Source organism: Acanthopagrus latus, chromosome 21 (assembly GCF_904848185.1).
Source record: "Acanthopagrus latus isolate v.2019 chromosome 21, fAcaLat1.1, whole genome shotgun sequence".
Classification (NCBI taxonomy): Eukaryota; Metazoa; Chordata; class Actinopteri; order Spariformes; family Sparidae; genus Acanthopagrus; species Acanthopagrus latus.
Window position 1 is genome coordinate 20,401,403 of NC_051059.1, and position 12,791 is coordinate 20,414,193.

Below are 12,791 nucleotides of genomic sequence, written 5' to 3' on the forward strand. Positions count from 1 at the left end.
TCAGACGCTCAATACAAAACATTCAGTACAAAAGTGGGTCAGCAGTGACCCTCCAGTCCTTCACATTTAAATTCATATGTAAATACAAAAGATACATTCAGTTTTAAGACGTGTGTGTTTGTGCTGTGGTGTTACAAACATTGATTAAATAAATTCTAAAATAATAATAATAATAATAATAATAATAATAATAATAATAATAATAATAATAATAATAAATAAAAAAATAAAAATAAAAAAGAGCACTGTCAAATAAAAAAGGAAGGAAAAATCAATGAGGGTTGGTCAGCCATCGGAAGGATGCAGTTTTCACCTTGACACAGTGGTCATGGTGCGACGTGTTGTCAAACCACACTCGTTTCTTTAAATAGCAGCGGCATGCGAGCCAACTTAACCCAAGCTCCCCTCTTTCATTCGATCTGCTCCACATTATTCTGAAGAAAACAGGCGTGACGCCTCAAAATCACGTTGAAAACGAGACTTTAACAGCCTGTTTCCAAAGAAAACACATTATCTCAGTGCGCGTGACGCACGGCTCTCTTCATCTCCTCTCGCCATCTTCCTCTCATGCAGTCTGACACCGAGTTACTAATGTCTCTTAAAGACTAAATGAATGAATGTCAGTGATCAGTCCAGCCAACGCTTCCGTGCCGCTGAGATGATTTAAGTCCACCTCGCTTCCACGCCTCGCAGTGTGGATGCGCCATGGAGACGCACCAAACTCAAACCGGCGGCGTCCTGCTGCTCGGAAGACACCAAAGCTTTAAGGACACACATAATGCATCCGGTCACGTCGTGCGCGACTTAATTCCATCAATGAATTCGTTTGCATTTCATCTGAAGATTTCAATGTCTGCATCAGGATCTGCTCCATTTCTCTCCCGGCTTCACCCACACGCCTCCGGTCGGGTTATCCATCACGTACACCAGCCCCACGGAGTCACGGCGGCTTTGGTTCCAGGACTGCGGTGTTGTCCTCTCCAGTGACCGGGTGGAAGAGTGAAGACAGGCCGGCTGACCGGCCACTCGCTTCTGAATGCGCACAACGGAGGCTGGAGTGGAACATGCGTCCGTTTTCTGACACATTTCCATCGAGTTAACGCGCTGGAAGATCACCCGCGCCTCCATGGTGGATTTTGAGCCTTGCTGTCCCATATTGTGAGTTTTGCGATTCAAAATAGTCCTTTAAAGGATCGGAAGGGGAAAAAACAAACAAAATGGAACCGTTAGATTGTTGGTTGTTTCTGTGTTGGCTCGCTGACAAGTTTCTTCCTCTGCTGCCTGCGCGCACTCGTCTCACTTATAAAGTGCCAAAACCAGATAAAATGGGGGCAAACAGTTCCCGCAAACATCAAGTGTGACGCAGACCAGTGCGTGCGCGTTATGGTTATAAGAAGCCTTAATGTTGTAACACCAGTCTTGGCATTTGGATCAGATCTATTCTGAGTCGCTGCACCTGGCGCTGCCTGTCACTTAACTTGGCATCATCGAGGCTTCCGAGCTGTCCGCGCCCCCCTCCTGCAGGCTGCAGCCGGGATGACGGGGCAGTGTTAGGGAACGGAATCCATGGACCCTCTGAGACATCCCAGAAACTCCCAGAAGACGTCACAACCTCACTCTGAGCTCATCGACGCATACTTTGTGTGTGGCTATTGTTCGCAAAACGATTTACACCAAACAGGTTCGTGAGAAGTGATTCAAATTCCTGCAGATGATATAAAGGCCGAATGAAGAGCAGAACATTCGTCAGTGTTTACTCATCGCCTCCGCATCCGTTCTTGTGGCGCCCTTGGGCAAGGCACTCCAAACTTAGCTGCTTCAGGGAGCCAGAAGCAGGTGTGTTAGTGTGAAGGCACCCAGATTAATGGAGAAATAACGGTGATAAATAGATTTACACAGAGGAAAACTAAAGTCTCAGAGCAAAGTACAGAAAATATCATAATAATGGAAGTTCACAGGAGACTTTGTTAAAATAATAATGTAAAGATTAAAATGCAATTTTACTAAAGCATTATGATTTCCCACTTTTCTGTGTAAAACATGCAAAGGCAATAGTTCAATTTGCATGATCATTAAGATGTGATTGCACTGACATTTAATTTACACTGATTTAAGATGCCCATAGTGGACAATAGTTAAATTAAATCAGCAGAGCAGCGCCCCCCAGTGTTTTGGACTCGCACCTACGTTTCCTCACACTGGGGGATAAAATGACAACTGAAAAACAAATTTTTTGAGAAAGTGAACTTGAACATGATAATGGAATTGAACATTTAATTAAAAAAAAAGAAAAGAAAAAGATTTTGCTACTTCAAAGTGGACAATATTCACATATAATAACAAAACTTGCCCCCCGGTCCGTTACATGAACATTTAAATATCAACATGCCCTTTTGGGGACAAAATTAAGATAGAATTTTTTTTTCTTTTATTTCCTTTCCTACGCTTTGTCACAGTTTAGAGGTTCAAGATTTAGGATGACTTTTATTGTCATTAAACAGAAGAATGAAATCTTTAGAAATTGCATCTGGCTCAAGATCCTAAAAACAAGTAAAACAAAAAAAAAGAGAGAGAGATCTGCAAAGTCAGATGTCTCCTTTAAACTGCTCTATAGTGATCAAATTCAATTTGAAGGGACCTTTGATGAAGAGCTGGTGTGTTTTGTAGTGACTGAGCTGCTGTGATGATGGTGCTGCACGGTCAGAATGTAAAGTCAGGTCTGTCGAGATAATAAAGACTGAAGGGAGAAAACACATTTAAGATGAAAGAGTTTGTTTAATACTGATAGTTTACATACAGCGTTTTTACACTTTTTTTTTTTTACACTGAGCATCAGCTCAACATGTGTGAATAATCGTAGACTGCTCCTCAAAAAACAAAGTGATGTGTATCTAATGTCCTGTCAACTTCTGCTCATGTACAGAAGGACGAAAAACAAATGGATATACTGATTTGGCAAATTCCGCCAGACACGTCCAGAAACGTAATAATAAATAAGGCATTAGGTAAACTGTTAAATTAAAAAAAAAAAGGCTTCTGTCGACTGATGCAGAGATCATGAAAACAAAGTGGTAAAAAGTAGTTGAACATAAAAACAGTAGTAAATCAAGTATGGTACCGCAACGTTCCTCGACAGGTTGTTGCCGTCGTCGACACCAGTCGTATTGCTTCACGAGCAGATCACATAACAAGCTACAAGCGTTCAGGCTGCGGCTGTGCAGTTGTGTCGTCCTGTAGTTTCCACGTCCCATTTCGTGCGCTTCCCCGGGTCAAAGGCAGCCACCAGCGCTGTACTCTGTTCATGATTCCGTTCTGGGTAGTGCCAGAGCTCATGCGCCCTGACACGGATGGCATGAATTAACTCTGATGGGACAAGCTCCATAAAAAAGAAACTGCAGAACCATGAGGTGAACCATGAGGGTCGGGAAACTAAATCAGATTTCTACATACGTTAAAACCCTTGTGTGTGTTACTGAGGATATACAGAGTTTACATCAGCTGATATGTTAAGGATTCACCATTCCAAAAAATAAACATCTGAAAAGTGCAGTTTTTCATATGTGTTTGTGTGTGTGTGTTGTCTGTAAAAGTGAAACTCCGCTCGAAAATCTATGATCTGAGTATCACTAACCTTCTACACACTAAACACAACTCAATACTAACTACACTAAACTTGGCTGTAAAACTTTGCAGTGTCAGTTTGGATGACGGTGACAGGATTTCTTTACCTTTCTTTACATTTGAAGAGAGATTAACAAAAACTTCTCAAACTCAAACTCGCCCATCCTTTTCAAAAATCATCATCAACAGATTTTTGGTTTAAATGAGTGATTATCGGGGTAAAGTATCAGCTTGTGATAAAAAATCATCATCTTTGAAGGTGTACATTTAAATTCAAGCTTCTTCCTAACTTTGAAAATACTTCAAGTTGAGAATTTTACAAACTTTCAATGCCTTGCACTACTTTTTCTTCCTCTCTCAAGACTGCTCGCTTTTACATTAAACCGACTGACTACAAATGTTTAACAGCTCCCTCTCTCTCTCTGCAGGAACTGATTGACTGATACTCAAAATATAGATTTTAACTGGAGCGTTGCCTCGTGTTAAATCAAAGGTATGGATCCACTGGAGTCTTTTTTTTTCATATTTGACACGATTTTCCAGGTCAAAGTTGTAACAGATGCATGTACAATACTTGGGATTATCATCAAAATGCAGCAAGCAGGGTGGAGGTTGTTTTTTTTTTTTTTCTTTTCTCCGCGAATGCGTTTTCAGTAGCTTCCTGTAGTTGCACAGTAATTCTGGAGTAGGCACTAGTTGAAGCCTCCTCTGAAGAAGCCTCCAGTGGAGCTGTACCATTCACGTGCATGTACAGTAAACAGTAGTAAATCAGTCACAGTCTAATGTGTGCTGGTTGAGAGAAAATCCCCTGTTTGCTTTGTGTGTCTTGTGTTTTTTTTTCTCTCGTCTCAGTATTTTAATGTATTCATCGGATGAGTATGAATTCTGTGGTTTGTTTGAATGCCCTTATCTCAATCAGAAACCTACAAACCAAACAAAACCTGGCTTTTTCTTTTTTTTTTTTTTTTACATGTTTCTGTGTGTGTGTGTGTGTGTGTGTACTTATCAACAGTACAGTTCTCAATGTCCAAACTTTAACTTCCTCCAGTCCTGCTGTCGTGTCACCCTTGCTGCTCCATCGGAAAAGATGGGGAAAATTACCATCTCTCAACTTGAACCTGACCTAATCCCCGCCCTTGCTACTCCCCCCGGCTCCGCTCTTGAACTTCACCACCATGACGGTGATGTTGTCGGGGCAGCCGCGGTAGAAGGACTGGAGGACGATGCTCTTGGCGCCGAAGTGAGGCTCGTCCAGGCGCTCGCGGACGAACCGGACGGCCTCCTCGTTGCTGAAAGCATCCCACAAGCCGTCGGACGCCAGGATCATGAACTCTGGCTGAAGTTTGTCCAGGTCAAAGGTCATGATGTCAGGGTCGGGGATGACGACGTTGAGGTTCTTCAGCGGGTAGTCTCCAAGAGAGCGGGACATGGCCAGGATCCCCTGGACTCTCCAGGAGCCATTAAAACTGATGAAACCTCCTGGAAGGGAAGAAATGAGGATGAAGCAGTTCAGTCTGACGTTCGATACTCAAAATCATGGGCACATCTTAGGTTTGTATTTCAGACATCACATACTGCCCCTCTGCTTTGTTTAACACAATGCTGTTCCCTGAGTACACCAACAGATGGCATGCAAACCCAACAGCATGAGAGCAGAGCACAGGTACATCCAGTACAAGCTGTTTGTGTCGCGTACAGTACCTGCCCTCTTGATCCTCTTGCGCTCCTTGAGCTGATACGGCTTGTGGTCATGCGACAGCGCAACGGCGTTCCCATCCTTGTCGCACAACACGCCGCGGGAGTCTCCGACGTTGGCCACAGTGAGCTCTCGGTCGGACAGCAGCGCCATAAGACATGTGGTTCCTGCGGTGGGGGGGGGTTTGACAGGGAAAGAGGAACCAGTCTGAGGAAGCATCCTACAAATGTCTGTAACTACCTTGAATCAGATCTTTGGGGTTTACTACATTCACGTGACTTAAATATTCGGATTTGACTCTGACTGTCCCCGCAAAACAAATCAACAATGAAAAACAATAGGCCAAACAGAACGAAAGAGGAAAGGCTGTTTTCTGGAGCTGGACGTATCAAATGCCACCAACTGATCGATCAGGACCGTGGCTCTGAATTTCACAGCAGTGCAGACAGTATCCACCACACCGTACTATACTGCAGTGTGCAGCAGCGTAATGTTACAGCGCAGCAGTCTCACTCAGAGGCTTTTGTGCTGACAGGGGACTGCGCAGGGAGTTGTGAGATTTTTTATTTGACAGCAGAGAGCAGGGCACAGAAACTTGCCAATGTTGAGTTATCGATTAAAACTGGTGTGGAAACATGTCTGGCAACACTGTAGAACATCTGCTTGTACTCTGCAGTTCTGTGGCTTAGATTTCAGGATGAATTTTCACTTTACATCTCCAGGAACACTCAGATTTTGTTCCTATCCTCCCTCTGTTAGGTCAAAAACTGTCCAACCACACACACACACATGTGCACACACACATATATATCCACTTCCCACCGCCCTCCTCCCCCTCCTGACCTGCTTCATCGTGGTTGGCGGAGAGCTTGTCCAGCATCTCACGATCCACAGTCAGGATGCGCTGCTCGAGGATGCTGGCGTACGAGTGAGCGCTCTCTCTCTTCTCTCGCTCAAAGGCCTGCAGCTGCTGCCTCAGGGTTTCTGGCAGGTGGGCCTTCACATAGTCAGCTGCAGCCTGGGAGAGAGGGATTAGACAGAGGAAGGTGGATGAGGCAGAGCGCGGAGCTGGTTTGGTATCGATTTAAAATCAGTTTAGAGGCTCGGAAAATATCAAGATACACTCTTCTCTACAACTGCAACAGCTTGTTTAAAGGCATCATATCACGCTCAATGCTTTCATTGTGGGTGTGTATTAGGAAATGTTTACGTGCTTCAGTGTTCAGTGACAGTCTTGTTACACTGTTCTCCACTTGGTTTTGGTGCCCGTCTGCTCTGATAGGTCAGCTGTCACAGGCCTGAGCAGGCGACTGCCACTGTGTTCCTGCTGTTTTTTGGGGGGGTTTTTGCAAACACTGCAGTGCTGAAGGCGTGGCTGAGGGCGATGACTGTACTGTTGTGACATCACAACCTTAGGAAAGATGTAAAGGCTTGTTTAAAGGCACAGCTTCTGACTACAGGCAGTGTGCATTTATACATGGATTGAATTGACACTTTCACAGTATTTATACGGAACTTACGGAACCTGCTTTAAAATAAACAGACGTGAAATCTCACCCTCTACAATATGGCACCTTTAACTCACCTTTACATTACATTACTGGATTTTTTTGCAGGTCTACATCGCCCTTTAATGACTTTTTTTTTACCATCATGTTTAGGTTTTACATGATTTGCCAACATCTTGCTTCATTTTAGAATAACTTTATTTGATCTACAGTGAACCAAATATTAATGTTGGTCCCACAGAGGTGATGTGACCAGAAATCTGTCTCTCAGTCCACTGTGATCTGTAAGCACTGGGCAGCAGACGCACCAACTGAAGTGACACAAACCTCAGTTGCAAGTTCTGACTGGAGTCCACAGCGACACCGATGTGCCAGATTATCACATCCAGCTTCAATAATTCGAGTCTTAAAAATGGATTAACTGACTACTAAAGGTGTCTCTATATTGACAAACCCACAGAACATTTGTCACCTTTCAGCTCATTGTTCTGGTTTTCTAGCCCGAGGGAGAACACTTTGGTTCACTCTCGTTCTCGGGCTGTGTTTTATATATATATATATATATATATATATATATATATATATATATATATATATATATATATATATATATATATATATATATATGTGTGTGTGTGTGTGTGTGTGTGTGTGTGTCAAAATGTTGTGCTCAGGGCGAGTTCTGTTGCCCCCAAGAGTCTAAAAGAAACCTCAATAAATACTGCTTTATAGAAACAGTTATTTTTGGTGCTGAAAAACAAATCGTGCTATTCATTCGTGTCTCTGCCTGCGCTAAATGTGCGATACATTTAATCACATGTTCTGAGTAATTATCCTCCGTTTGACAGGTTGCAGGCCTGGAATAAACACTAACGTGAAGTTGTTACTACTTATATTCTTCGCTTCCTGTAGTCGCCAGGTAATGTGGCTCTGTATGATTCTAATTTGGAGGAGTGCTTTCTTCGCTTCATACAGCAGGTGCTCTGCGCTGAATTATTGAACAACCTCCTCATCCTGTAACCCACTTGCCCTCTTCCTCCTCCTCCTCCTCCTCCTCCTCCATTTACTTATCTGCTCCTTCATTCTTTTCTCTGCCAAGATTTCCATTATGCTAATGCTGTTGAATCAAATCCCAAAAAAAAAGGGACTATTTTATACCATCTTAATGCACCGGTTACACTGAGTGTACAGACTGCATATATCACCATATATCACACGCTGCATGTGCTTTCTGGGGCACCAACGTGCTACAGGACAAGTATGACACGTCGCGTGACTCGTGGAAATGATCATGCATTTGTTGTATTTGTTTAAATTAATACCAACAATAAATACAGGCAAAAACATGAGCAAGAGGTGCAACAGTGTGCCTTTAAACCTCTCTGCTACATGCAAGACTCAAACCCCCATGTTTCCATCGATCTAATGATCAGGATCACATTTAGATATTCCCAGTAATCAGTGGAGTGAAACCCTCTCTTTCTGCAGCACCCCTCCCTCCCTCCCTCCCTTTTTGCTGGACAAGTGCACACATTCATTTATTTAATTAGAGAGAGGGGCACTCAGTGAAAAAGCTGCAAGTGTAAATTTCGATCTGTTGTAAACAGCTGAAAATGCCAGCACAGTCACAACCTTCATAAACGACTCAAATATTTCACCGTCTGACGATTTTAATGAGTGAATGTGACACGCCGGACCACCTTTATTAAACGTTCATTCATCTCTTAATCTGGTTCTCTTCTTTTTTGCTCTTTTGTTAAATCCTATGTGCCCCTCGAGTCAGTGCGGGACTGTAAATTTCATTTTATGCAGTAAAGTAGTGTGCAAGCCTTTTAAAGTTCCTGCTTCAGCAGCAAAGAGTCTCAGTAAATCATGTTAAAGGAGGAGCAGCAGCTTGTGCTGACATTACTAATTCTGGGCCATAACTCACTGGCTTGATATAAAATACAAAAAAGAGAGACAGAGAGAGAGAGAGAGAGAGAGAGAGAGAGAGAGAGAGAGAGAGACAGAGAGAGAGAGACAGAGAGAGAGAGGGGGGGGGGGGGGGGGAAGCCATTGACGTGTTTGAGAAATATCCTGCATATTTTCAGAGCTAGAACACACAGCACTGCCAGAGATGGCCTGCTATTTGGTTTGGAGTCACAGTGCTTCAGTGTGTGCATGTGTGTGTGTGTACAGTAATGCCAAATTGCGGAAAAATGTAATTTTTTAAAAATGTAAAAAATGTAATAAATCTTCAAGGGTATCCCCACATGTAGCTCTTTTTGCCCCCCTGACAACATCATTAGCATGGAGAGAAGGTAAACACGCCTTTCACCAAAATGAACCTTCACATCAGAATCATCCGTCACTGATTTACTCTCAGCTGCGTCTGAGGACGAGGTCTGTGCGACCCTGTGGCGACCGAGCTCGCTGTCAGAGTGACCCGTTCTTTTCTTCAGTCTAAAGTGTACACTAGGTTGTGATCAGAGGAAAAGACTGATGTAAAGTATGAGTGAGAAAATACAAGAGAAGGCAAATATGTGCACGGATTCAAATTTGCCTTAAGAAAGTGAGGAGAGGGAGGAAGAGTGAGATGTCCGGACGACAGGGAAGATAAATATTTGTTTACGGGACAGGAATAGACCGAGTGATCCAGAACAGCAAACATCCTCGTCTCCCTGACTGAACACAACCCAACGGCAACTCTCGCACCTAATCTTTTTAAAGAGAGAACACAGTGTGTTTTTTATGGCTTCAAATGTTGTAAAATGCAGATGTCACTGCGTGTTGGACAAGGACCCGAGTGTTTGGATGCAACGTGATGGAAACGTTGTGGTGTCGAGAGACAGGGCTCGTTGTTTCAATATGCAACTGATTTGATTTCCATATTTAGGCCAAAGTTTATGGAAACTTCAACCCTAAAAATAAAAAAATAATAAAAAACACATTTTTTCCTCTTGCCTGCAGTGCTTTTCATCCATCCAGGTTGTTTTGGTGCAAGCTGCTGAGTTCTGGAGGTACCGGCAGTAGAGTTGTCTGCCTTTGATTGAACGTAATGGAACTAGACGGCACTCAAAGTCCCTAAAAAAGGAAATTCTAACTCATGAAGATCCACAGACGTTATTGTGAGCATGGTCGATACCTCCAACTCACACCAAGACAATCTAGACGGATAAACAGTACAGTGAAGAGGAAAGATGTGTGGTTTTGATCTGAGGTCGAAAGGCGCATCTTCACGAGACTTTCTGAGTTTAAATCGTGACTCAAACTAACAAGAACTGGACTCAAATTAGACAGAAACACATTGTCCGACTTCAGCTGCAGCTTAGCGTCTTTACTCAAGATGACTACGTCTCCCCTGACCAATGAAAACCTCAAAGAGACTTAAAGCAAGAAAAAAACACCAAAACTTCCCTTCTCTCAAACTACATATATTTTGGTTTTGGGTTGCTGGTCAGACTTGACATACAAGTTGAAGACGTGACCTTAGGATCTGGCAAACTCTCATCGACAAAGTTCAACTATTCTCTGACATTTCACAAGGCAGACCACTGATGGATCACTTGGGAGGATAACTGGCTGTGCAGTCAGAGATTGGAGCCATCACTCAGTTCCTGAAGCATGATTAAACCTCAACTCAGTCTCCCTTCCCAACAGCGACGACACGCCAAATATCCCGACAAGTGTAAAGTGAAGACAGTCGCACCTTGGCACCTCTCGTGTTGTACACCAGCATCTCTACGTGAAAAACACACTGGAGCCACTGGGGAGGACAGATGGCGTCCAGGACACATGGTCTGAAGGCAGCCATGAGAAACCAGTGACCCCTGACATACACAGGGAGTGGAGGCAACACACACACACACACACACACACACACACACACACTCACAAGCTCTTTGTGATGAGTCCCAAGTTAACCCCCTGATTGGCAGCGGGCAAGGAGGAGGAGGTGTTGGCACAAAAGCATACAATGATGGAGAGAGGAGGAGGTGGAGGAGGAGGGAGGAGGGGGGTTGCGTTTAACAATACGATGAGAATTAAGTTAGTTTTCCATCTTATAATTTCATGTTTTTAAAGTGATGTTGGAGCTTTTCTGAGTCGTGCCATCCTCCTAAATCAAACAACCAAAAACAAAACAGAAAACTTCCTGTGTGCTCTGAATCTAAAGGATGCTGCCCTCCTGTGCTGCAGCAGCTTTTTTTTTTTTTTTGGAGTCGGGACAAACGCATTCTGCTTAATATCTGGGCTCACACCCTTCTCCCTCCCTGCCTACCTACCTCTCCACCGTGACCGTCAAAGATCCCGAATATGGACGGGTGGCTCTTGTTGGCGATGTCGGTGAGCACCTCGAAGCGGTCCTCCATGTGATCTCTCCTCCCCTGGATGGAGTACACGGCGACGTTGTTGTTTTTGAACTCCCAGGTTTTGGAGAACTCCGCATCCAGGATACTGAGGCCTCCCAGCCGGTCATTCTGCATCATCTCCGCCACTTTCCCCTTCACCATCTTCACGGCGTCCCGGCTGGACTTGACGATGGTTTTCACCTCGTCGGTGTGGAAGAAGTAGCTCCACAGCGCCAGACTGATGCACAACAGGAACAATGTCTCAGGCCTGAGGAGAAAATAACGCATGATCCGACCCAGAAGAGACAGGAGCGTCATTGTGTCTCCTATCATCACACGCAACCGAGCTGCAGTCTGTCTCTCTCTCTTTTTCTGCACAGTTCACTCCATCCGCTCAGCGGACACTATAAGGAAATCGATTCGCTACAGACGACGCCTGACAAAGACTGCATTTCAACCTTTAAAGTGCATTTCGACCTTTAAGGAGCTCCTCGGCGGGCCTGTCTTTCTCTATTCGGACCGCATTTACGCGCAGTGCGCCGCGGCTGGCTGCCAGACACCGGGCCGGGAGATGCAGGACAAAAGCGGACAGGCCACCTTCATTGACTCCGATGTCTCGGTCCTACTCTCGGCTCTCTGAACAGCTGCAAGACGATCCTCCGAGTCGAGCCGATCTCCCACAGCCCATTGTTGGATGACGGATTTTTTTTTTTGGGTTAGACCAACCCCGGAGAGAGTCATGGGAGTCAGCGGAGGAGGTCGACGGTGTGACTTGGAGGTGTCCTCCGTTTTTGTCTGTTTTTTTTTTCCGTCCCCCCCGTTTCTTCCCTCGGTTATGTCTCTACTCAGTCCCCGCAACAAGATTACATTTCTCACACACACACCCCTCCATTTTTTTTAGAACCGTGTCAAAACACCACGGTGGAGTAAGAATGAAACAGGAAGTGAAATGTGGTCGACCGAATAAAGCGAAACATTAACACGAGCTGTCCACGTGTGCTCCATACATGTTTTTGTACAGGGTTGGTTTTATTTTGAAAGTCTGTAGCGGATGTGGACCGTGATCATAGATGTTGACAGCAGTGGCTCGTTCTTTAAATGAAGTGGGCGCTGACAGGAGTGCGCAGCTGCAAACTGCTGCGATGGATGAACAAAACATGGGACCGATGACGGTGGCTGCGGCATCAAGTGATGATGTCATCGAGCACGATGTGACATCATCGTTATCATTACGTCACTCTTAAAGATGATTCAAATCTCTTGAACACTTCTGCTGTAAAACAGAAAAGATTTTTTTTTTTATTGTGAAGTCGAATTTGTTTAATTTTTGATATTGTGATTAATTATTGTGGATTTTATATTATTATCATTACAATTATTACATTTTCATCTTGAATAATAAATATTTTTATCTCATTGTGTTGATTTATTTTGTTTTACATTACTTATTTTTTTTATATCTATGCACTATTTCGTTGTTATCAGTTCTGTATTCAGTTGTTTGTGCCTCATATATTTACTTACATTGTTGTTGTGTTATTAAACTAAATAGAGCTGAAATTAACATTAATTATAAAATAATCTTATGTCAAGTCTAAATGCAGTTTCACTCTATATTATCTCCCCAATCATCATGGA

The 12,791-nt window shown here is 43.7% G+C and overlaps 1 protein-coding gene across 1 annotated transcript; it reads right to left on the reverse strand.

The window, feature by feature from the left end:
- Positions 1-2,755: 2,755 nt before the first annotated feature.
- Positions 2,756-12,497, reverse strand: ppm1la (protein phosphatase, Mg2+/Mn2+ dependent, 1La). The gene is made up of 4 exons (XM_037084982.1): positions 11,088-12,497; positions 6,161-6,335; positions 5,323-5,484; positions 2,756-5,100 (listed from the first exon to the last, which is right to left on the reverse strand). Exons 1-4 carry the CDS (start codon positions 11,484-11,486, stop codon positions 4,745-4,747), a joined length of 1,092 nt encoding a protein of 363 aa, XP_036940877.1. The 5' UTR covers positions 11,487-12,497; the 3' UTR covers positions 2,756-4,744.
- Between the last annotated feature and the right edge of the window lie 294 nt (positions 12,498-12,791).